Here is a 26,881-nt window from a genome sequence, read left to right as displayed (position 1 = left end):
ATGTCTTACCAAATGCAATGCCATGTATTTGTCGGAATTAAACTCTTGTCACTCGTTGCCCCATCGACCCACTTGATCAAGATCCCATCGTCATCTTCAATAATCGTCTTCACAACCTACTGCACCACCAATTTTAGTGTCATGCATAAATTTACTAACCCCGTTACTTCATTTGTTACAGACCTCCTGTTCAATAGTAACTATACAACCATAACAAAAGATTGTGGGTTGTGACACAACCACCCGCTTAGTTAACTGGTTTGGATATTTGCACTGCTGTAGATTGATTACTACACAAATGCCATAATTGTGACATCTTCAAGAAGTGAATAAATCCAAATGGCATGGAGTTGTCTTCCTCAACTGTCTTCTCTGTTATTCTCTGAATCACAATGTGAATTGTGTTGGAAATAAACAAACACAGAGAGTGGGAGAGGATAAGGGAAACCGTTATGGTGGGGGAGCCAGGAGGCGTGGGAAGAGCAGCTGCCAGCTGGAGTGAGCGAGTGAGACTACTCAGCCCTCTCAGCTCTGCTTGCTCAACTCAGCCGTCGATTGTTGAAGCTTGGGGTTAGGGTAGGGAGTAAAGGCATGTAAAAATGACCCATTCCCACCTAGCACAAGGTGTCTATGGCCCCGCAGCAGCTGTCAAATCCATCCCCATCCACCCTGCTAGTCTCCCAAACACTCATCTGTTTGTGCGGGCTGTCAATATGTTGGATGTGCATATGTGGGACGAACTACATCTTTCTCAAATTTGCATGTCCTCAGAAAATCATCTCAATCTTAGGTCTCATACATGATGGCATGCAAGCCACAATTTTAACCAAACCCTGAGAGCAAGTATAAAGTAGGTGACCGCTTTGCCAAGCACTTGCGCCCTATCCACCATGTCTCTTGGAGCTCCCCATTGCAAACCATTTGAATTCCTCTTCCCATTGCCACACTGACATTTCTGTCTTCTGTCTTTCCCTCTGCCGTAGTTAGGCCAAACACAAACTAGAGAAACAGTGCCTTATATTCCACCTGGGTAGTCTACAACCCAACAGCTTGAATATTTCAGGTCATCCTTATCCCCTCGTCCTCTTTTTCTCCCCATCGGACCTAACCAGGTCCTCTCACACACCCACATGCACACACATGCACACTCACACGCACCTTTTTCCGACCAAGCCAACCAAGTTTTGTTCTCTTCCTCCACCTGCCAATCATACAAAATCCTCCCACCATGACCTTTATACCTTTTCCGACTGTTCCCATTGGCCCACCATCTTTCCCTTATTTGGTTCTTATCAGATTCCATAATCTTCAAACCTTTGTCGTCTCCACATCCCCTCCCAGCTTCTGTTGATATCTCCACCACTCCTTCCTTACTCTATCTGCTAATCAACCCCTCGACATCTGAATGCACCTATTGTTTGCCAGCTAATGCGCCACCTCTCCATACTACCTCTTTATAAAGGCTATCTCCTTTCTACTCTTTCAATCCAGATGAAGAGTTATGACCAAAAACGAGGGTCCATTTCCCTCTACAGATGCTGGCAGGGCTTTTGAGATTCTCTTGCACTTTGTTTTTTGCTCCAAAGTCCAGCATCTGCAGGCTCTTGTATATCCACCTTTCAATTAAGGCAACTGGAGCACTGTGAAAAACTCAGGCCTCCTTAGCTAAAGGATTTATTTGCTTAGGAACTGTAGTGAAGGTACATAAGAAGATTCTTGGGAGAGCATGACTATCACACGAGGAGAGACTGAGTAGGCTAGACGTCTACTTTCCACACCATGTTCTTCCATTACAGCGTCAGAGACCCGGGTTCCATCCTGACTCCAGGTACTGTCTGTACGGAGTTTGCACATTCTTTCTTCACCGTGTGGGTTTTCTCCGGGTGCTCCGGTTTCTTCCTACATTCCAAAGACGGTTTGTAGGTTAATCGGCTTCTGTAAATATTGTGTGGAATAGGACACGCGTGCGGGTGATTGCTGGTTGGTGCAGGCGCAGTGGGCCGAAAGGTCTGTTTCCACGCTGTATCTCAAAAACTAAAAACAAGTATTTTACATGTTTCAGCAAGATCATCTCTCCTGCAACCGTTGTTGGTACATTTAGTGATTCATATACAAGAACAACTAGATCTCTTTGACCAACAACACTTTTCAACCCCTCGTCATTTAGAAAATACTCCACTCTTGTATTTTTTTACCAAAGTGGACAATTTCACATTTTCCCATCCAACGTCTTTGTCCATCCACTTAGACTTTCTATATTATCTTGAAATATTTCTACATTCTCTTCATAATTTAGGCTGCCGTCCTAGCAAATTTAGATATTATACACCATGCTCTGTTCCCTGGTCAAAATCATTGAAAGAGACCACAAACAGCCAGGGCACATGCACTCATCTCTCATTACCACCTGCCAACCTAAAAACGACTTTTTATTAACCCCTACTCTTTTCTATCCATTAACAAAATCAACCCATGCCAGTATCTTACTTCCAATCACATGTACTCTAATTTTATTTAACAATGCCTTCTATTGCACCCTTAATCAATTACCTATACTTATGATACCAGAAAACTGTAGATAAAACATTCAGAATTGTCCACAACAAGCAAAACAGAAACATCTTGTCTTCAATGCACAAACTGAGAACAACCAAAACCAGGGGCAAAACCAGATTTAAACAAATCATTGTTATCATTCCACATGCTATAAAGCTAAAATTATTTTCTGACTGAATAGATACTGGAGATTTAAACAAATTAAACTTCAGTCATCAAACAAGCACCAATTTTCTCTATATTTTAGGAGATAGATTTAGATTAGTTACAACATTTGTACAGCAATGTCATCGCAGAGCCGGCTCATGTACATCCACTCCATAATCGCTATCCAAAAATAATCTGGACTTGGTTGTTGCTTCTTAAACCTTTGCAAAGAAGAATTAAGATTAGGTCTTAATTTAGGAACAAGTTGCTATCACAACTAAAGCAAGTAGACTAATGACAATGACTAAAGCATTGAAAGGACAGAATTATATACTCTCAACATGGCATTGTGATTGGTTTCCTGGAGTAGACTTCTTGACCATTGACCAGACACAAGCTCAATTTGATCACGGCAACTGGGGAATTTAAACAAATAATTAAATAAACCTCAATTTAAAGCTAGTTGCTGATAAAGTAACTGAAGCTATCGGATTACCATAAAAACCCATCTGACTCACTTATGCATCTCAAGGCAAGAAGTACCACTTTGCACAATAAATACCATGTATAAATAAATAAAGCAAAGACTTTCCTAACCCTTCTCCAGGAAATAATTGTTCGTGTCCCAATCCGTCTGAAAGTAATAATCTGAAAGATTACATCCAGAGAAATAATAAGAGCATGATAACCGATTTAAATATGATCAAGTTAAAGATCGACTACAAAAGAAAACAAGGTTTCCTACTCCTGACCACATCTGTTAAAGCTTATTAGAAATTTGCAGGCATGGTGAACATCATGCTAGGGCAAAGTTCATTGGCATTGCCTGACAATAGTTTCCAAAATCAACTGAATGTGCTCATACACAGTGAACATGTGTCAAGTGTTTATCAGCATAAGGTCATAGGTGATAGGAGTAGAATTAGGCCATTTGACCCATCAAGTCTACTCTGCCATTCAATGTGGCTGATCTATCTCTCCCTCCTAACCCCATTCTCCTGCCTTCTCCCCACAACCTCTGACAACTGTACAAATCAAGAATCTATCTATCTCTGCCTTAAAAATATCCACTGACTTGGCCTCCTGTGGCAAAAAAAATCCACAGATACACATCCTTTGACTAAGCAGAGCCAGAGTCCAGAAGAAATAGGGGAAAAGCTCATGAAATGGGTGAGGTGGGGTCATTAGGGAGAAAGATCTATGGCACCTGGAGATTGGAAAAAAAACTACCAGGGCAATCCTGCAATAATTACATCAGTGAATATACAATTTTTTCCCTTGTGTATGCAAAATCCAATCAAAATATATTAAGCATTTTAATGCCACAGCCACATATAATTTCAGAACATATATCCCATCAGTTTCCCCTTACAATTATCAATTATTGACTGGAGGTTGCACTTTTCAGTGAGTTTCCACTCTTCCAGTCAATCATCCATTAAACTCTAAATACATAACTGACCATTTGTGTTTAAATGTGACAAATATGTTGCATATGTGACAATTTGAAACATAACACACATTTCTGAAACAATTTTGGATAATGGAACACCATCTATTTACATGAATGTTAACAATGACCTTTCAAGCACAAAAATATAATATTTTTAAAAAATCATTCACCATTTCTATCATATTGTAAATTCATGTGTTTGTACTATCTTTAAGTTGTTAACGTGCAAAAATTCTCAAACTAATCAGATATCTCCGATCAAGATTATTTGCATCTCGACAGCAATAACCTTCAATTGAAGAAATTAGCACACCCATTTGTACTTCCATTTTTTAAATTAATAATTTGTTCGCTTTTAACTTTCGTTACAAAGTTACCTTTATTACAGATGTTGCAGATGTTATTTGGCCCTTCATTGTGCTTTTTGATATGATCGGTCATGTAAGCCGCACGCAAGTATTTCCCGCACACCAGACAGGGAACTTTCTCCTCATGACATGTCAAGTGAGAGCGCAGACGGTCTTTGGTAGCAAAGGAAGCTTCACAAGTCTGGAAAAATACATCAATAACAAGGAAAATGTTCAAACAATTCAAACACCACCAACAGTTTAATTTCAAATCAACATTTAAAGATTATGCAGGCATGAGAATTTCCTTTCATTCCGTTTGTAAATTCTCTACCAACATGGACTGATCCAGGAAATGAAAGTGGCACCAGCATTATGCTAAGCTGAGAAAACAGTTATACCTGAGTTAAGGACATTATTATTTCTTTGTGTTTCTGCGCCAAGTTTCTTTTCGGTTTCTCCCATAGAAAAATATGAATGTGAGGTTATTGGATGAAGATGGATATGGCTTTCTTCAGAGATCTCCATAATCAAATCAAGCTGCAAGGTACATTGCTATACGGACAAAATATGCTTGGAGAGAAAAACCTTAAATTACCATTTTTTGGACTTTGCAAAATGTTGAAGCACTAACTCACCTGACATTTAAAGGGCCTCTCTGCAGTGTGCACTTGTTTGATGTGGCCATTCAAGTGATCAGGTCTGGAAAAAAAATTGGCATCAGGTGGATACGGAACTGTAAGATCACATGCAGCCTCATAAAATAGGCAACTCTGCTGCCGAATGTCAAGTTTTTGTTTAGAAATGTTATCATTGTTTGGAATGTGAACACCACTGATAAGACTGGTATTTATTCCTAGTTGCATAAGAAGCTAGTAGTGAGACACTTCCTTGAACTGCTGCAGCCAGTATGGTGAAACTCTTCAAATGTTGTCATTGTTACTGCGTGGGGAATTCCAAGATTTAACTCAATGATAATTAAGGAATTGTAATACACATTAAATCAAGGTGACAAACACCAAGCACTTGCTTCCCTTGGCGTTTTGTTTGATTTGAACAGTTCTGTTTGAGAAGTCTTTACAACACCCTCGATGATACCTTGGTGTGAATGGTGAATTCAATATAATCCAACAGGAGAATAAGGGGAAAATATTTTTAATCCATAAAATACTCCATTGACAACACCATCAGTCAATAAATTAATGTCAAAATACTTTGAAGGGATGACACTGGTTCAAATTTTTCAATTCATCCCTTCAAAATGTTTTCCCCTAATGGCCACCATCCAAGCTACATTGCCCTCAACATATGCAAATCTTTAGCAGAATAAACTAAATTTAATTATTAAAAAATTATATACTGCCTTCTAATTCTTTAGAATATCTATATCCCAATTGTCTTTCACTCAAACATCAGCAAAAAATAATGATTGTTGGAAATCTTGGTAAAACAACTAGAAATACTCATCGAAACCATACCTTTTTGACTGCCGCTATTAGTTGAAGGTACATGTGCATATGGCAATAAAGTTGACTTGATTTGAAAGTCAGCATCTATCAGCACCTAGACACAATTTTTCCCTTCTCTTCATCAGTCTTTTGAAGGGACGTTCCGACCTTTGATTTCTAGGACTTTATCCAAATTGGGTTTTTTAAACTCTCAGTATTGATAGCAAAAATGCGTACAATAAACTCTTGTTAAAACGGACCATTGGGGGAGGGGAATGGTGTCCGTTTTTGCGGATCATCTGCTATAGCTGAAGAAGGGATTATCATTGTATGTAGTTGAAACAAAGAACTGCAGATGGCAGTTAATACACAAACGGACAAAAGCATCGTATGCATTTTCACAAATTCACCTTCCACCTTATTACTGTAAATTTGAATAGTCCAAATCTAATGCATGCTAAATCTTGCATCAGTACACTATTATCCCTGTGGCAATTCTAATTTCATGAATTGTGCTCAGGCCCAGTATTACAACTATTTAGTGGCCTATCAATAACTCCAACCAATGTTTTCTGCCTTTTGCTAATTTCTTAACTCAACCCAAATTTATTCTATCCAGCCATCATCATTTTTTCACCGCTACTCTGATCTCCCTTATTAACAGTGTTATACCGTACTTCCTCTATATTGAATACCCAACAATATTTAGTTCCCAGCTTTGGACACTCTGCAGCCACGTTTCTGTAATGACAACTAGATCACACCTGCGTTGTTTAATTTGTGCCATTGATTTATCTTGTTGCAAATACTACAAGCATAGAGATACACCAGTTTTAACTTGGTAATTTTAACAATGTTTTGTAATATTTTTCTCGACTTTCCTTCACGGCTTTTCTAGATTCCCTGAATTTCGTAGGACCTCAATCCATGATCATGAGGCTATTCAACCTCTCCTTTCATGATGTTCTGAAACCATTGAGTAACATGCTTGACCCTACCACAAGGGAGGCAACATCCATTGTGGTCACCTCTGCACTGGAGAAACTAAATGCAAATTGGGTGATCACTGCATTATTGAGCTTCTCGTAACCTGCCACTTTAATTCTCATCCTATTCCCACTCTGACCTATCTGTCTGTGGCCTCCTGCACTGTTACAATGAGGCCTAATGTAAACTTGAGGAACAACATCACATCCTTTGTCTGGGCAAGTTGCAGCCTTCTAATATCAAATTCTCCAACCTTATGAAATTTGCTCTGTCTGAACATGAACTGGCCATTTCTGTCAGTCACCCATTTGTGATTTTGGCTCAGATTTGTTCAGCCTGACCTGCTGTGCATGTTACTCAGCCCTACTATCAGCAACATATTACATTGACAAAGAAGCATAATCTGACTCTAACTGCCACATTAATCCATTTGGGCTAACTCTAACAGAGATACTACTTTATCTTAACGATTCAATTGCACTTTATTTATCCCCGGAGGGAAATTGGTCTGCCAACAGTCATAAAACACAACAAGGTACATGGAACAAGAAATTAAAGTTAAAGTGACGAGTGGAAAGTCCAGGATTCGGCATGTGCAAAGATTGGGAGGGGAGTCAGTCTACCCAATGACAGAAGGTTTCCTCCCACACTCCAAAGACGTACAGGTATGTAGGTTAATTGGCTGGGTAAATGTAAAAATTGTCCCTAGTGGGTGTAGGATAGTGTTAATGTACAGGGATCACTGGGCGGCACGGACTTGGAGGGCTGAAAAGGCCTGTTTCCGGCTGTATATATATGATATGATATATGATATGATAAGGGGGAGGAGTTGTATAGTTTGATAGCCACAGGGAAAAAGGATCTCCAGTGGCGTTCTGTGTTGCATCTTGGTGGAACCAGTCTGTTGCTGAAGGTGCTCCTCAGGTTGACCAGTGTGTCATTACCATTCCTTCCCCCACCCACCTCATTGGCAACATGAGAACCGTTTGCAACCCAAACTGTTTGGAAATCAGAAATGCAGCCACCCACAAAATATTTTTAAGTAAAAACATAGGCCAACCAAAAGCAAGGCAGTTTAACTTAACCACTCAGACATTGTCATGGACTGTGTTCTTACAAGGCAGAAGATTCCTGCAGTCCCACAGCAGCCAGCAAATCCATCCCACCCGTCTCCCAAATGCTTGCTTGCATGTATGGACTGCACTTAAATTGATTGTTCTTAATCTGGAGAGCACCTGTAATTTGTTTTCCCTCCTAGCCAGTTCTGATGAGTCTCAGACCTTAAAATGTTCATTCTATTTCTCTTTCCAGATATGCTGTCTGAGATAATCAATGTTTCCACCATTTTCTGCTTTCATTGCAAGTGTCTTAATGTTTATCATAAGAAAACAGAATTTGGTTGCAGTAAAGAAATATTCAAAGTTCACTGAATGCATCTTGGGAAATCAAAATCTAATAAACAGAACAGGTTTGTGAAGAAGTACAAGAGATAAGTTGAGGGTACTTTAGCAGTGATTAGTGGATACTAAATTTTTAAAACATAACAATTGTTGGTAATGGCAACAACTGAAGTGACAAGTTGCAAGCAACCAATGGATTAAAATAAAGGACATAAATCTTAAGAACAAAGAGGACAATATACCTGGAATTACAACAGGTAATAGCAACTATCATGTACACTTGGGTTAAACAAAATAAGCAGAGATGGAAAAAGGAGAAAAAAAAATAACGATTACTGTTAATGACAGTGTGGACTAACATGCAAATTGGCCATCATGAAAAACAGATTTGATTCCTTCTCTAGACTAAATAAAGAATAAAAAATGAAGTTGAATGGACAGTCCAGCCAACTTCTTATCAAACTATCAAAAAGATAAAATGTGGAGATTTTTCTCAAGGTGAAATTGCCAACCGACACCTGGTCCTGGTTACAGCTGCTGAAAACCAGTAGAATCAAAAGGTCAGCAATGTCTTTGAAGGTTTCAACAAACGATAACACAACACACCTCGGAACCCAATTAAATGGATTAGCAGCAAATGGCAATACAATATGTTGGAGAACATATCCAAGTCGAGGAAAGGGGAGAGAAGTGGGGCATAACTTCCGCACAGGGGAGAAGTTTCCACCCACAGCCATTCGGCTCCAACAAGCAGCCCTCCCTCCAGTTTTAGATCACTCCACTTCCTTCCTTATGTTTCCACATCTGCACCTTTTAGTCTCATTTCACCTCTAGCCTTTGTTACCATCTCCACCCTGCTGCCACTTGCCCCTCCTCACCGAAACCCACCAATTTCTGCTCCATCCCTTCCCCTCACCTCTCTTTACTAGCATTCTGCCTGCTACTCCATCAATCTGAGCAAGTGTTGTACGTTGGCAGTGAATGTAAGGGGGAAATATACAATTAATGGCAAGATCCTTAACAGCATTAATGTACCGAGGGATCTTGGGGTCCAAGTCCATAACACACTGAAAGTAACACCACGTGGATAGTAATAACGAGGGTACATGGTGTGCATGCCTTCATTGGACCAGGCATCGAATATAAGAGTCTAGGAAGTCATGATGCAGCTTGATAGGACTTCGGTTAGGCCATCTTTGGCGTATTGCGTACAGTTCTAGCCGTCTCAATGCAGGAAAGATGTGGAGAGTTTGGAAAGGGTGCAGAGGAGATTTACCAGAATGATGCCTGGATTAGAGGGTATTAGCTACAAAGAGAGGTTGGACAGATATGGATTGTTTTCTCTTAATGCTGAAGGTTGAGGGGGAGACCTGATCGATGTATGCAATATTAGGCATAGATAGGGTGACTTGACTTGAGATAGGGTACTCAGAGAGAACTTTTTTCCCCAGGGTGGAAATATCAAATGCAAGAAAGCATACATTTAAGGCGAAAGAGACAAAGTTTAAAGATGAGTGGGGCAAGATTTTTTTTTTACACATTGAGTGGTGGGTGCCTGAAATACGCTGATGGCAGGTTAGTGGAGGCAGATACAATAGTAGCATTTAAGAGATTTTTGGAAAGGCACTTGGTTACGTAGGAATATGGATTAAGCGAGCATTTGATAATGGACATTTTTGTTCACGTCATAAAAACATTCCAAATCTCCCATTTATTTAATTGAAAAACCACCCTGCTGTGTGGTGTTATGGGAATAGCACACTCTGTGGTGCAGTACCGGGGATATATTACCCATGAGGCAGTAGCCAAGGAGATCCTGAATTAAAATGGCTGAACCCAAGACTCAAGTGTAAAGCCTCTGTTAATTAGTTGTGTAGCTGTAATGGAGCAGGTTACAGAAAGGAAACACACTAACAAAACATGGTGTCAGACCGGGGCCTGTTTCAGGATTAGTCGAGAGGACGACAGCGGACGACGTTTGTGAGTAATTACTACCGAGGCGACTGTGCGGCCTACATTGTTTCCATCGATAGAGGGGCGGATTTATCAGGAACATGGATCAGCTAAAGCCCCCTAGGCAACTCAATTTTGAGGCAAGGGACCTGCCAATGGAGTGGAGACAATGGAGGGAGGAGTTTGAGCTCTATATTGATTTGAGCAGGAAAGGGAAGGATGACAAGACAATGAGGAAACTGCTCATGTACCTAGTTGGACCGCAAGGGAGAGAGCTCTGCCAAAGACCATTGACAGATATAGATTCTTTATGAGGAGCCAAGAGAGAGGGGAGACTTTTGATTTGTTTTTAATAGAACTGAAGCTCTTGTGGTTTCAGAGAGTTGAAGGATTCACTGATACGTGATAGAATAATATGCGGCATAAAGGATGACATGCTGCGGGAAAGACTTCTCCGAGAAACCTAACTTGACTTAGAAAAGTGTGTGAAGGCATGCCAGGCTTCGGTGCTGACCAAGGCCAGAGTTGATGTCCTGTTAAGGGACCAGTGACAAGATGTCTGTGTAGTGAGACACGAGGGGAAACGATACCAGCCAACCATACAGTGCAAATACTGTGGATACAAACATGAGAGAAAGAGGGAGAAATGTCCGGCATATGGCAGGGAGTGTTTCAAATGCCATCAGAAAGATCATTTCGCCTTACAATGCACGGAAAAGCAGGGGCAGCAGAAGAAAGAAAAGAAAGGGAAAAAACCTGTGCATGCAGTGGTGGAAGTGGAGAGTTCCAGTGATGAGGATGATGACAGTCAAGAGGATGATGAAATTCACACAATGGAACTGCAACCAGAAGCAGTAAAAGCAGAAAGGGTGCACAGGGTTGAGGAGACTCAATTCCCAAAGAAAATCTTTTCAACCATGATGCTGAAAGGGAAGGAAGTAAAATTCCAGGTGGACAGTGGAGCCACATGTAACATCATTCCCAAGATGTATGCAAAGGATGTGGATGAAACCAAGCAAGTATTGTCCATGTACAACAATACGACAGTGGTGCCTCTTGGGAAAAGCAAGGTGAGACTGGTGAACCCAAAGAATGGAAGGAAATACAAAGTAGAGTTTGTAGTCCTGGAGGAAGACTGCATTCCAATCCTGGGAAGCAGGGCATCCCAGCATCCCAGTGTGTAAAGAGAACATAATGACCCTGAATGGCAGTGAAATCCCTCTGAGCAAGGAAAGTATGCTGATGTGTTTGAAGGGACAGGTAAATTTGAGGGCAAGTACCATCTGCTGGTAGCTGACAGCATAACGCCGGTGATCCATCCACCACGAAGAGTCCCTGTAGCCTTACGGAGTAAGCTGAAAGAGGAGTTAGGCAGACTAACAGAAGTGGAAATAATTGCCCCAGTAGAGACCAACAAACCATGGGTATTCAGCCTTGTGTGTGTAGAAAAGCCCATGGGAAGTTGAGAGTGTGTTTAGACCCGAGGGATCTGAACAGGGGGCTTAAAAGAAATCATTACCCAATGACGATGATCGAAGATGTCCTCAATGACCTGAATGATGCCAAGGTCTTTGCACGTTTGATGCCAAGAATGGGTTTTGGCATGTGGAACTGGATGATGAGAGTTCTCAGCTTACGACATTTAACACACCATATGGTAGATATAGGTGGAGACGCATGCCGTTTGGTCTGTCCACGGCCCGAGGAGTTCCAGCGACGACAGAACCAAGTGCTGGACGGCCTGGAAGGAGTGAGGTCTGTTGCTGACGACATCCTAGTGTTTGGGAAAGGAAAAACGGCAGAGGAAGCAATAAGGGACCATGACAGGAAGGTTAAAGCTGTGATGGAGAGATGTCGTGACCGTCACCTGAAGCTGAACATAGAGAAGGCAAAGCTGAAGGTGAAGGAAGTCACTTTCATAGGGCATAGAGTCTCTGCGGCAGGACTGAAACCAGATCCAGGGAAGGCAGAAGCAGTGCCACAGATGCCTAACCCAAAGGATGTCCAAGGAGTTCAGCGATTTATTGGGTTTGTTAACTACTTGAGCAAATTCCTTCCTGGATTAAGCGATCTATGTGAACCGCTACGCAAGCTGTCACAGAAGGATGTAGTTTGGTGGTGGGCACAGGCGCATGACAGGGCGGTGATGGACATAAAGAAGCTAGTAACTGCCGCGCCAGTACTCAGATACTACGATCCATCCAAGGAGCTGACAGTACAGGCCGATGCTTCAGAAACTGGACTTGGTGCGGCGCTGATGCAGGAGGGCCATCCAGTTGCCTATGCCAGCAGGGCATAGGATGCGGAGACCAGATATGCACAAATAGAAAAAGAATTGCTGGCAGTGGTGTTTGGTCGAGAGAGAGAGAGTAATCATCCCTAAAGCCAGGAGACGCGACATGCTCACACGAGTACATGATTCCCACATTGGTGTGAATGGCTGTCTAAGAAGGGCAAGAGAATGTCTGCACTGGCCCGGAATGAGTGCAGAAATCAAGGACTTCGTACAGAAATGTGAGACATGTCAAGCTCAAGGGAAAGAGCAACCAAAAGAAACACTACATTCCCATGAAATTCCAGAGACCATGGGCGAAGGTGGGTGCAGATTTGTTCCACTTGGATGGAAGGAACTATTTGGTCACTGTGGACTATTTCTCAGGATATTGGGAATTAGACTATCTAGAGAAAACACTGGCAATGAATGTCATCCATAAAATCAAAGGCCAGTTCGCAAGATATGGAATACCAGATCAGCTCATCACAGATAATGGGCCACAGTTCACAGCTGAGGAGTTCAAGCGATTTACCAAGAAGTGGCAGTTTGAGCATATGAGCGCATCACCCTATTATCCACAGAGTAATGGAAAGGCAGAGAGCAGTGTGACAGTTGCGAAGTCATTGCTGAGGAAGGCTAAGGCTGCCGGGGCTGACCCTTACCTGAGCATACTAGCTTTTCGCAACACACCAACACCTGGCATGAGTAGCTGTCCAGTTCAAAGATTGATGAACAGACCATTCCACCGACTACTCTGAGGCTGCTCAAACCTGAAATTCAGAAAAAAGTAGGAGATGAGTTGAGAGCAGCTAGAGACAGGCAAGCAGACTACTACAACAGAGGATCTCAAGATCTGATTCCCCTGAAAGCTGCCGACCCAGTTCGAGTGAAGCCGACCGATGATCGACATCAGTCCTGGAGGAAGGCTGTGGTTGTAGGCCGTGTTGCGCAACCCCGATCTTATGAAGTCAGAACCGAGGATGGCGTCATCTATCGTCGGAATCGGCGCCATCTGAGGAAGACCAACGAGCCATTTCATCGTGTTGATGTTGACCTGGATGACCTGGTGACGTCGTCTGAACCGGAGCGAGAAAATCGACCTATGAGCCGACCACCGGTCCCCAGGGAGCATCAAACCCTGACAACAAGATCTGGTAGATGCGTTCGAAAACCACGCTATCTGCATGATTATGTGCCCAAATAAGGATAGGGCCAGTACATGGAGTTGAGTATAGATATAACGGCTATTAGGTTATGTTTCAAAAGTTAATGTTATATTTTCGGTTATAGTTTGATATGTATAGTTTATGTAGAAGTAGTGGTAATGGCCATTTTAAAACTACATAAATAAAGAAACAAATTGATAAATAAAAAGAGGAAAGTGAATGAGGAACCAGACATGTGTTCAAAGTTTAGATAATTCCGAGCACTGAACTGTCGCAGATCCAAGGGAGGAAAATTTGGAAGCTACCACGGAAATGGATTGTCAAAGGCATGTTGGAAAATGGACTGTTGGAGACATGTTGGACTCAGTGAAATAAGATGCCATGGAAGAATTTAATTTATGGCTATACATGTAGAGTTCCTGTACATATGTTTTGTAAATAAAGGGGGTTGTTATGGGAATAGCGCGCTCTGTGGCGCAGTACCGGGGATATATTACCCATGAGGCAGTAGCCAAGGAGATCCTGAATTAAAATGGCTGAACCCAAGACTCGAGTGTAAAGCCCCTGTTAATTAGTTGTGTAGCTGTAATGGAGCAGGTTATAGAAAGGAAACACACTAACAAAACGTAAGATTTAACTTGTGTTCTGACATCCAGCCTTGAGGGAGATGATTCTGTTCGATTTCATTCAGCCCAAGGCAAATGGCTTTGAATTTCACAGCCGAAAGGCCATTTTACCACAGTTTAAGTCAAATTGTTACTGCAGTGGGGGTTGTGAGCTGGGTACATAGAGGCTTCAGGAAGATTTGGGCGGGCTAAGTAAATGAGGGGAAGGGTGGAATGACATGGGGAGGAGGATATGTTTGTCCTGACAAGATCTTCCAATTGTGTTTAAAATATGTGTAGTGTTAAAAACTTAGCCAGGCAAAGGATGGTATATTCACTGGTCCTGCAGTCTGCATTCTGGACCATTGCTTCCGAAACATGAATTTGAATCTCCCCAGGCAGCTGGGGGATTTACATTCAAGTCACTAAATACAATTAGGATTAAAGTTGACCAATTATACATATTAACCATGGAATAATAGTTGGGATTCAACTAGTTCAGTCATAGTGCTACTGAACAATTCTTGATAATTATCACTGGCCCCTACCCTGAATACATTCTGGGATTTTGTTGCCCTTAGTCCTTGATCCTGACGTGGTTTTAATATGTGCCAGCAGTTAAATACTGGATGTGAACCTGAAGGATTTGTTGGACTTTTGGATATTATTCTCATAACTAGCAGTGGTCATCAATCTGGATGAGTACAGATCCTCTGTCACCGAGATAATCAGGATTCTTCTTGTGTCTTGAACAAGGTGTCACCAACTGGGTGAGCCAAAAATCTGTATTTTGGGCATTGACCAACTTCTTGGCATCATGACACTTCAGTCGTTAGGTGGATGGTATAATCCAGGGGATAGTCACCCTACAACTCATGATTTACAAGCAGAGAGGTAATGGCCCTTTAAATTAGAAGGCCTAATTGTAGTGTGGGAGTTCCCTAAGTGCATCATACAGGCATTCAACTCTAAATAAAGATTCCTCGGGGGAGTAGAGCTAGAATTAAGACCAAAGCACCAGAGCTAACTCTGCCAGGTGGGAACGGAAAGGAGAAAACATATGGGGTTCAATGAGCAGGTAGGGAGTTAGACATTTCCATATGATTCTAAGATGGTATGTTTTCTTCCTGGAGCCACCAGCTACAAAACGTTAGATACAGCCAGAGGTCAGTGTTTATTGGTATCAATTACATAGGATGAAAGGAAGACGATGACCTACATTTAAATTAAAAGGCACTAGCGATGATGATCTCAGAAAGGTAGCAATCTTGAAATTACTCAAGAACCATGCATTATGCAGGATAGAAATAGAATGATGTACACAAATGAGTAGACAAAGAGATGGTACAGTAAAGATTGTACATGGGATCCAAGGAGAGATAGCTGAATGGATATCAATGATCTCCCGGTGGCCGAGCACTTTAACTTCCCCCTCCCATTCCCAGTCTGACCTTTCTGTCATGGGCCTCCTCCAGTGCCATAGTGAGGCTCACCGGAAATTGGAGGAACAGCACCTCATATTTCGCCTGGGCAGTTTGCAGCCCGGTGGTATGAATGTCGACTTCTCCAACTTTAGATAGCTCCTCTGTCCCTCCCTTCCCCTCCTCCTTCCCAGATCTCCCTCTATCTTCCTGTCTCCACCTATATCCTTCCTTTGTCCCGCCCCCCTGACATCAGTCTGAAGAAGGGTCTCGACCCGAAACGTCACCCATTCCTTCTCTCCCGAGATGCTGCCTGACCTGCTGAGTTACTCCAACATTTTGTGAATGAATGGATATCAAACTGGCTCCATGGAAGGTTGCTTCTCAGAATGGAGGCCTGTGACCAGTGATGTGCCACAGGGTTCGGTGCTGGGCCCGTTACTGTTTGTCATCTACATTAATGATTTGGATGAGAACATACAGGGCAAGATTAGCAAGTTTGCTGATGATACAAAAGTTAGTGGTTTTGCAGATAGTAAAGATGGCTGTGAATGATTGCAGCAGGATCTGGATTGGCCAGGTGGGCAGAGGAATGGTTGATGGAATTTAATACAGAAAAGAGTGAGGTGTTGCATTTTGGGATGTTGAACAAGGGCAGGAAATGGTAGGCCTCTGGGTAGTGTTGTAGAGCAGAGGGATCTAGGAGTAAAAGTGCATGGTTCCTTGAAGGTCAAATCGCAGGTAGATAAGGTGGTCAAAAAGGCTTTTGGCATTTTGGCCTTCATCAGTCAGAGCATTGAGTATAGAAGTTGGGAGGTCATGTTGCAGTTGTACAAGACGTTGGTGAGACCGCATTTAGAATATTGTGTTCAGTTCTGGGCACTATGTTATAGGAAAGATATTGTCAAGCTTAAAAGGGTTCAGAAAAGATTTACAAGGATTTTGCCAGGACTAGAGGGTGTGAACTATAGGGAGAGGTTGAGTAGGCTGGGTCTCTATTCCATGCAGGGTAGGAGGATGAGGGTAGATCTTATAGAGGTATACAAAATCATGAGAGGAATAGATCGGGTAGATGCACAGTCTTTTACCCAGAGTAGGGGAATCGAGGACCAGAGGACATAGGTTCAAGGTGAAGGGGAAAAGATTTAATAGGAATCCGAGGGGTAAATTTTTCACATCGAGGGTGGTGGGTGTATGGAACAAGCTGCCAGAGGAGGTAGTTGAAGCTGGGGCTATCCCATCATTTAAGAAACAGTTGGACAGGTACATGGATAGGACAGGTTTGAAGGGTTATGGACCAAGCGCAGACATGTGGGACTAGGGTAGTTGGGACATTGTTGGCCGGTGTGGGCGAGTTGGGCTGAAGGGCCTGTTTCCGCACTGTATGACTCTATTTAGATCCTCTGGACAAGGGGGACACATATCTCTGAGGAAAGACTCGTGAAATGAAGGGTTGTATGTCAATCTGGCCGTTGCCAACGTCCGGCAACATTACAGTCTGGTTTGGGAACAGCTCTGCCCAGGACAGGAAGGCCCTGCAGAGAGTAGTGCGTTCGGCAGAACGCACCATGGGAACTACATTCGCCCCCCTGCAGGACCTATACATCAGGAGGTGTAGATCGAGAGCAAGCAAGATTATGAGGGACCCCTGCCACCCCAGCAACGGACTGTTCCAGATGCTACGGTCAGGCAAGCGCCTCCGCTGTCACGCTGTGAAAACGGAGAGGATGAGATGGAGTTTCTTCCCACAGGCCATCAGGACTGTTAACTTTTATAACTCCAGGGACTAAATTTTGTCTTCTCTGTATTAACTTTATTTATATGCTGTGACTGTAATTCTTTTTTGTGCACAATCCGCAGGCATTGCCACTTTCATTTCACTGCACATCGTGTATGTGCATGTGACAAATAAACTTGACTTGACTTGACTTGAACTGGAAGGATCGCTAGCACTGTTGGGGAGAGTTTAAATTAGGTTGGTGGAACGGAGTTGGGTAAACATGACAGTAGTTTCAAAAATAAAGTTTGGAAGGCAGTGGAAAGAATTTGGAAATCAAAGGAGACAAAGATGGGAAAGAAATAGAAAAGTTTGGGACTACTTGCATATAAAAGAGGGAGTCATGGAATTAAAGGTGATGAGCTGAGGGCACAGATAGAGCCAAAAGTATGGTATTGTGAAGCGTGACTGAAAGCGCAGTAGGAACGGCAGCTCAGTGTTCCTACTTACAGAATTTTCAGATTATTATAGAGAACTGACAGGGATGGGGTTGTATCAATATTATTTGATGGAAACATTTTAATTATGTGGGGGAAATGATATGCTAGAAACAGCAAATCATTTGGCCATTTGAATTATACTGATGAACAAAAGGGCCAGTAATATTGCTGACAGTGTACTTTAGGCCCCACTGCCAGAGATAGGCAGAAAATCAGATCTGCATGGGAAATTGTGAGGAATGCAAAAATAACAAGCCAGTAATGTTCGGGATTTAAACTAGTCTTGCATTAACTGGGGCAAATACAGACCAAAGCGATAAAATGTACAGGATTCTTGAAATGCATTCAAGTGATATTTTTTTTAACATCACGACACAGCAAGCCCAACAACAGGAGTCCATTTTAGGGAATGACCCTGGATAAATGAAAGGGTGGTAGCAATACAGCACTCTGGAAACAGCTACCCTGATTCTATTAGATTTAGTATAATTATTATGGAAAATGACATGGCGAGATCAAAAGTAAATGGTGAAAATTACAGAGGATGTGATGTAGTTAAAATAACTAAAAATAAATAATTGAAGTCAAATGAGTATAACAATGGTGGGAGACATTCAAAAACGATAGTGGATAAGACCAAATTAATTAATTCCCAATAAAAAGATGAGCTCACAAATCAAAATTGCCATGGCTATCAAGGATAGGATAAAGAAGAAAGTTTATGACACCAAGAACTGTGTCGGCAGCACAGTGACACAGCAGTAGAGTTGTTGCCTTACAGCGCCAGAGATCTGGGTTCAATCCTGACTACGGGTACTGTCTGTACAAAGTTTGTATGTTCTCCCTGTGACCCCATGGGTTTTCTCCAGGTGCTCCGGTTTCCTCCCACATTCCATGGATGTGCAGGTTTGTAGGTTATTTGGCTTCTGTGTGTAGGATGTGAAACAGGGATAACTAGTACGAGCGATTGTTGGTCAGCGCGGACTTGGTGCGCTGAAGGCCTGTTTCCACTCTATCTCTAAACATTTCACTGAAAAGTTAAAGAGATGTAGGGGTGAAATTAGGAAGGCAAAAAGGATGTATATAAAATTAGTGAAAACAAAGCTTTTCTGCTGCAATATGTGAGAGGGGTCAAAATGAATCACAGGTTAATCAAGGACTGCCAGCTTTAATTTATTAAAGGAAGGTTTTGCCTGTCTATAATAGAATTGTCTAAGGCCTGAACTGAGCAGGATAATCAGGATAGTCTTTGTTGCAGTCCACGAGGATTTTCCAAAGTGTTTGACAAAGTTCCGTGCTGCAAATTAAATAGAAAGCAAAAGCCATATGATCCAAGAAAACTTGCAAAGATGGTTTGAAATGGGCTCCGTGAGAGCAACCAATGGTAACGTTTGCGTGAATGGACATCCAATTGTATTTTGTGGATTCTTGTACTGTTGAGTCCCAGTTACCTGGTCTTTCATGATTTGCGTAATGAATCTGGATTTAAAAGTGATTAAGTAGGGTCTTAATTGAGCTAGTGGTGTACCCCAGGATTCGGTGCTGGGCCCATTGCTGTTTGTCATCCATATCAATGATTTGGATGAGAATGTACAAGGCATGATTAATAAATTTGCAGATGACACTAAAGTGGATGGTATTGTAGATAGCGAAGATGGTTGTCAAAAATTTCAGCAGGATCTTGATCGGTTAGGCAGATGGACTAAGAAATGATTGATGAAGTTTAATACGAGAAGTGCAAGGTGTTGCAATTTGGGAAATCTAACCAGGGCACGACCTACACAGTGAATAGCAGGGCTCTGGTGAGTGTTGTAGAGCAAGGGATCTAGGAGTTGAGGTACATAGTTCCTTGAAAGTAACGTCAAAGGCAGATAGGATGGTCAAGAAGGCTTTCGGCACATTGGCCTTCATCAATCAGAGAGAGTACTGATTATAGAAGTTGGGATGGCATGTTACAGTTGTACAAAACATTGATGTGGCCACATTTATAATATTGTGTTCAGATTTGGTCACCTTGCTATAGGAAAGATGTTGTAAAGCTGGAAAGGGTGCAGAGACGATTTAGGAGGATGTTGCCAGGAATCGAGGGCCTGAGCTATAGGCAGAGATTCATCAGCCAAGGGCTTTATTACTTCGAGCACAGAAAGATGAGGATTGATCTTATAGAAGTGTACAGATGTGCAGGTGTATTTCTGAAGTAAATGCAGATTCTTTTACCCAGAGTTGGGGAATCAGGAACCAGAGGGCGTAGGTTTAAGTAAGGTGAGATTTAATAGGAATCTGAGACGCAACCTTTTTTGCACAAATGGTGCTGGGTATATGAAACAAGCTGCTAGAGGAGGTAGTTGATGCAGGTACTATTACAACATTTAAAAATCATTTGGACAGGTACCTAAATTGGATAGGTTTAGAAAGATATCGGCCAAGCGCAAGCAAGTCAGTCTCATGTAGAAGGGGCATGTTCGTCGGCATGGGTAAGTCGGGCCGAAGGGCCTGTTTCCACAGTGTGTTACTCGATGACTAAGTCGTTTTCAAATGACATATTCTTACCACAATAGTTTTACATTCACTGTCATTTTATATTGCCATTTTATTCTTGATTATTAATTAATTGAGTTTAAACTTCAAGCCACTAAGGCAGGAATCAAACAATATTCAAATCATTGAATCTCCAGTTACTGGTCCAGTGATATAACTATTATGCCACCGTTATCTCAGAACATGTTTGTAAGACATACCCATAACTTGCTATGTGACAGATGTTAAAACAGATGGTATGAGAGATGGGCATGTTAACTATTTCTGTGGTAAGATCCATATTTTAGCAGACTATTAAAGCAAAGTCAGGAAGTTGGTTCTCTCTACATCAACTCCACTCAGTGGTGATGAATGGCAATCAGAAAAATGTTAAACTACTTCTGTGCTCCTGATAAGATTATATACCAACTATAACTTAAGTAATGTGGCAATGTACTTCTATCCTTTTGCAATTGTATTGTTTAAAACTAATACAGCACCCATCTGTATTATTTGTTTAAATTGCATTGCATTCACCATCCATTCAACAGCATTGAAGGTGCCAATATTTCAGTTTAATTAAGTGCTCATTAATCAATTAATTTTGCACAATGCAAAGAGTATATCATGATGGCAACTAAATTATGAGCAAAGGGCAGGGAATGAGACTAGCTGAATAGCTCTTCTGTAATCCAGCACAAACTTAACAGTACAAATGGCTTCCTTCTATGCTGTGAAATTCTGGAATGCTGAGGGTGCACTGATGTACAAGGGAAATTTTCAGTGTTTGAAGGAGTATTTCGCACTGAGTTGGGAGAAAATTCTTCAATATGGAGGGAGTGTTTCACACTGAAGGGTTTGGAATTCTGGAATGCAAGTCCAGTTACTCTTCTGTTGTTCGTGATACATTAAGATCATTAACTTTACGCATCGTGGGAGATACATACATTTTCCTATTTATGCAATGAAGAACATCATTATGGCTTCTTCCACTTCCTAGCACATTGTAAAGTCCTTTGTAGCCAGTGAATTAAATGTTATTGATTCACTTTTATCTATTGTAATCAGTTTGTATATACAAGTCACTACAATTGATAGTGAGCATAGTAGAACTTCCCACACCTCTATTAGACAAGACAGAACTTTACTATTTGATTGTAAAGGCAGCATCCGATAACGCAGCTCTTCACAGAACACAAAAGTAATCCTTAGTCAAGATATTGACTAAAAATGCATTCACTATTTTCTGACCTACAGCCATTTCTGAGCAAAATCGTTTATTCTTGTTTCTGCTGACCCTGTTCAGAAGTGAGGGTGGTAATATTAAGAGAGATCAGCCTACTTATTGGGCCCTGCCTGTAAGTAGAAAATAGCAGGATAGAGACAAATGAATGAATGAATGAATGAATGAATGAATGAATGAATGAATGAATGAATGAATGAATAAGGATAGCGGAGTCAGGGGGTATGGGGAGAAAGCAGGAACGGGGTACTGATTGAGAATGATCAGCCATGATCACATTGAATGGCGGTGCTGGCTCGAAGGGCCGAATGGCCTACTCCTGCACCTATTGTCTATTGTCTACAAGTTTATTGGCCAAGTATGCAAATACAAGGAATGTGCCTTGGTGCCCCGCTCACAAATGACAACACAAACATACAGTTAACAATTAAGAATAAAGCATAAACACATCAAAACAATAAGGATACACCATTAGTCTAAACATGTGGGTGAAAATAAACCAGAGCAAAAAAGAGACTACAGACTTTGGTTATTGAGTAGAACTATCACTCGTGGGGAAAAAAGCTGTTTTTATGTCTGGCTGTGGCTGCTTTGATAGTCCGGAGTCGCCTTCCAGAGGGAAGTGCTTCAAAGAGTTTGTGTTGACTGATATATATATATATATATATATGGTGACTGATATATATTTTCCATTTTGCTTCCCACCCCATGCCTCTGCACTATGGTGATCAAAAGTCAGAAAATTAAACACTCAGTTACAAAATCAAGCCATTAAATACAGAACCAATTGAAATCTGATGAGTTTATGTAAACAAAAATCCCCCAGGCCATGAGCCCATTTTGAGTGTTCAATGTCCCGTGTTTAAATTTCACCAGGTGTATGTATAACCCCAGGTTTTTGTGTAAAGGAAGATGATAAGCACAAAGTTATTCACACTTCAGGGCAGTACTTTTGTTCTGTAATTAATTGCAATCATTTTTTTTAAATAGTTTATTACATTTAACTATGTCAAAATATTATTACAAAAATCCCATCCTATAATGCATATGCAACAGTGGCTCAGGAAATAATCTATTTTAGTTGGGGGCATCTCTTGACAAGAGATTTGGTGAAAAACCTGCGGCTTTGTTGCAGAAATAACCAGGAACTGCAAGCAAGTTTAAAGAAAATAATTTGAGGTTCAAACATTTGGGAAGAATTTGCAGTTTCAAGAGAAACAATTGCAGGATCAGAAGACATAGTTCAAGGCCATTCAGATCATCCCAGTTCAGTCAAAATAGACAACTCTCTGGCTGAAAAAGTTTTTCCTCATCTCAGTCCTAAATGGCCTACCCCAGGCAGAGAGTTGGGAATCTGTAGAATTCTCTGCCACAGAAGGCAGTGGAGGCCAATTCACTGGATGTTTTCAAGAGTTAGGTTTAGCTCTTCGGGCTAACGGAATCAAGGGATATGGGGAAACCTGGTTACTGATTTTAGATGATCAGCCATGATTATATTGAATGGCAGTGTGGGCTTGAAGGGCCGAATAGCCTACTGCTGCACCTATTTTTTATGTTTCTATGTGTCTATTATTTCTCTTTTACACTGCCTGTTGTGCTCATGCACAGTATGATTGCACTTGACGTATTGTATGATCTGCCTGGATAGCATGCAAAACAAAGTTTTCACTGTATCACGGCACACATGACGATAATAGTACAATAGACAACAGGCGCAGGAGTAGGCCATTCAGCCCTTCGAGCCAGCACCGCCATTCAGTGTGATCATGGCTGATCATCCACAATCAGTACCCCGTTCATGCCCTCTCCCCATACCCCCTGACTCCACTATCATTAAGAGCTCTATCCAACTCTCTCTTGAAAGCATCCAGAGAATTGGCCTCCATTGCCTTCTGAGGCAGAGAATTCCACAGATTTACAACTCTGAGTGAAAAAGTTTTTCCTCATCTCCGTTCTGAATGGCATACCCCTTCTTCTTCAACTGTGGCACATGGTTCTGGACTCCCCCAACATTGGGAACATGTTTCCTGCCTCTAGCGTGTCCAATCCCTTAATAATCTTGTATGTTTCAATAAGATCCCCTCTCATCCTTCTAAATTTCAGTGTATACAAGCCCAGTCCCTCCAGTCTTTCAACATATGACAGTCCCGCCATTCCGGGAATTAACCTTTTGAACCTACGCTGCACTCCCTCAATAGCAAGAATGTCCTTCCTCAAATTTGGAGACCAAAACTGCACTCCAGGTGCGGTCTCACTAGGGCCCTGTACAACTGCAGAAGGACCTCTTTGCGTCTATACTCAACTCCTCTTGTCATGAATGCCATTAGCTTTCTTCACTTCACAATAAAGATATGCAACATAGAAACTGGCCCTATTATCCGTCATGGCCATGTCAATTATTTTGCACTAACCCCAATTGCCTGCATTAGGGCCACATCTCCTACACCTTACCTAATTAGGTCTAAATTCTTCAAACATAGTCATTGTATCTGATTCCACCACCTCCTCTGGCAGAACATTCAGATATCAATTACTGTGTTGAAAAAAATTACTAATATCCCCTTTGGCTATCTATAATACTGTACAGGTAGTTTTGTTATAATACAATTGCTGCATTCCTTAAAAAAACCCTTGTTATAGAAAGGCAATTGCATCAATGAAGGAAAGAGAGTTAGGGCCATGAAAGTTTCAGACACTCAATAACAGTTATGTTTCTCGCAGGATTTTCACAAATAAAGGTCTTTTCAATTGCAATAAATTTTCCATTCAAAAAGTAGTAAAGACGGTAAGTTACATTGTTTAATAGAGTATCATTGCGTAAGTATCAATAGAAGCGTTTGGTTGTCAATTTCTATGGCCACCCGCTATTAAAGTAGCAAATAGACACAAAAAGCTGGAGTAACTCAGCGAAGATAGACCCAAAAAGCTGAAGTAACTCAGCGGGCACACAGCAGCATCTCTGGAGAGAAGGAATAGGTGACGTTTCAGGTCTCGGTTTAAACCAGCATCTGCAGTTCCTTCCTACACATTAAAGTAGCAGATGTGTTTTTAAGAGGCAGTGGTGTCTGATTACTGCAGGTTACATGGCAACAGGTTTTGTGTCTCCAATACTGTCTAAATCTAAGGCAGCTTATTTTCGGCTTGTCACTATCCAAAGGAAGTTTTAGGTGGTCCGCTAGTTCCCAGTCAAAATCACATTATTACCAATTTGGCCCGTATAATGCAAAAAGCTTTCCCTAATTCATCACTCACGTTATATCCAATTTGTGTATTGGAAATACCCATCACAACAGTCCTAAGTGTATATACGTTATAGTTTTGCTTGTTGAGCAGACATTCGACCAAGCTAAAATTTTAACAAGGAAATCTATATTGAATGTGCCAGAACAAATATTTTCATTTTACTTAAACCTAAACAGTCCCACATTCAAAAGCAGCCACATAAATCATCAGCACCAATGACCATTTATTTAAAAGAAGAGAAAAATACACAATTGCATCCTTCTGATAGTCCTTTATACTGTACACAACCTGTAAACAACAACATGCACACTGTTATTTTAGTTTAGAGATACAGCACGGAAACGAGCCCTTCGGCCATTGAGGCCATGCCAACCATCGATCACCTGTTCACACTTGTTTTATGTTATCCCACTTTTTCATCCATTCCTACACACTAGCGGCAATTTACAAATGCCAAATAACCTATAGAATGCATGTCTTTGGGATGTGAGAGGAATCTGGACAACCCAGAGGAAACCCATGTGGTCAATGAGAACGCGCAAACTCCACATAGACAGCACCCGAGGTCAGGACTGAACCCAGGTCTCTGGAACTGTGAGGCAGCAACTCTACTAGCTGTGCCACTACGACGCATCAAGTGTTGTCCAGAAACAATACAATAATGAGACAGTCAGGAGGGAAGTTTCTTCAAAGGTAAATACAAAATGTATGAACTAATTTGGCGTTTTCCCACTGTTCCATAATAAACTTCTGTTGAATCCATATGACATTTCTTCAATCGGAAACACAGATAAAAATATCAAGCCTTAGGACTAAAAGGTTGATGCGCCAGGTCATAAAATAATCAGCTATGCCACTAGAAACAGTTCCCCAAATTTATAATGCTAATCTCAGTCACGTTTCTTACTCAGGCCAGCTCCCTGGTATATTGAGTTAACAAGAGGGAGTATAAGCTGGACAATGCCCTGATTAGACAACCGGTTTTATGGTGCCATTAACAAAGCTTGGGAGGATACTGCATGGCACCTGACCCTCCTCCCATCCCAAAGTCTTGCTGACAGAAATAACAAAGTACGCTTTGAGAAAATAATACAAAAGTTGTGGTCATGGTAATGAAAAAGCAATCCAGCGGTACCACATTAGGGTTAAGTTAGCAAAAGATACAAATTTACTAAACCTTTAATGGAAAATGAGACAAAGGCAAAATTCAGAAGTTTACTTAAAAAGTACTTTATCACAAGTGCTTCTGGGCGTTAGTGCTTAACTGACAGTCAGATGCTTGTAAATAGTTTGCCTGCCAACGGTTTGATGATTTCAGGCTGGGATGAGATAAAGGCAAAGAATTGTCGGGAGTGAATTAAATTTGGTTAGCAAACAGCTTACAAAACAATGAAAACTGCACAGGAGTGCAGTTATAAGTAATAAAATAAGTGCCCTCTGTTCCTAAAAGTTAATTCAAGTTCACAAATACAAACTTTTGTCACTGTTGCAATCAGAGCTTTTAAATGCTTGCTGTTTAAGATCTGGCAATTGTCATTCAATAGTATTCTGCACAACAATGCCTAGATTTTATATCACATAATACTGAATATTTTCTTTTTTAAATTCACAATCTATATCCAAGATCGAAAAACAATTTGTTTTGTGCATGGCACTGAAACATATAACTTGATTTCCACAGCAGTACACTACACGTGTTTTGTAATGGTAAACAACAAAAATACTTCCTGACAATAAAACCGGATGGGAACAATGTATTCAGAATGTATGTCATTTTTAAATACCAATTACACAGAATGGCACAGTACTATTGGATCATCAATTCTGATTAAACATGAACCTCGTGCGAATCTACACAATATTATCTTGCTAACTCACATTTGCAGCAACCAGAGTTATCTAC

At 41.3% G+C, this 26,881-nt stretch overlaps 1 protein-coding gene across 3 annotated transcripts in view; it reads right to left on the bottom strand.

Annotated features, from left to right (window-relative positions):
- Positions 1-26,881, bottom strand: part of patz1 (POZ/BTB and AT hook containing zinc finger 1) — a 50,564-nt gene that overhangs the window by 21,932 nt on the left and 1,751 nt on the right. For all 3 annotated transcript variants that reach the window (XM_078421320.1, XM_078421319.1, XM_078421321.1), the window contains exons 2-3: positions 5,142-5,205; positions 4,534-4,705 (exon numbers count right to left, since the gene is read on the bottom strand). In XM_078421320.1, coding sequence (XP_078277446.1) covers positions 4,534-4,705; positions 5,142-5,205 — 236 coding nt within the window. The remainder of the gene's footprint in view (positions 1-4,533; positions 4,706-5,141; positions 5,206-26,881) is intronic.

This window comes from Rhinoraja longicauda, chromosome 25 (assembly GCF_053455715.1).
Source record: "Rhinoraja longicauda isolate Sanriku21f chromosome 25, sRhiLon1.1, whole genome shotgun sequence".
NCBI classification, from domain to species: domain Eukaryota; kingdom Metazoa; phylum Chordata; class Chondrichthyes; order Rajiformes; family Arhynchobatidae; genus Rhinoraja; species Rhinoraja longicauda.
Note: the sequence above shows the minus strand (reverse complement) of the source record. Positions and strands in the feature narration are given on the sequence as shown.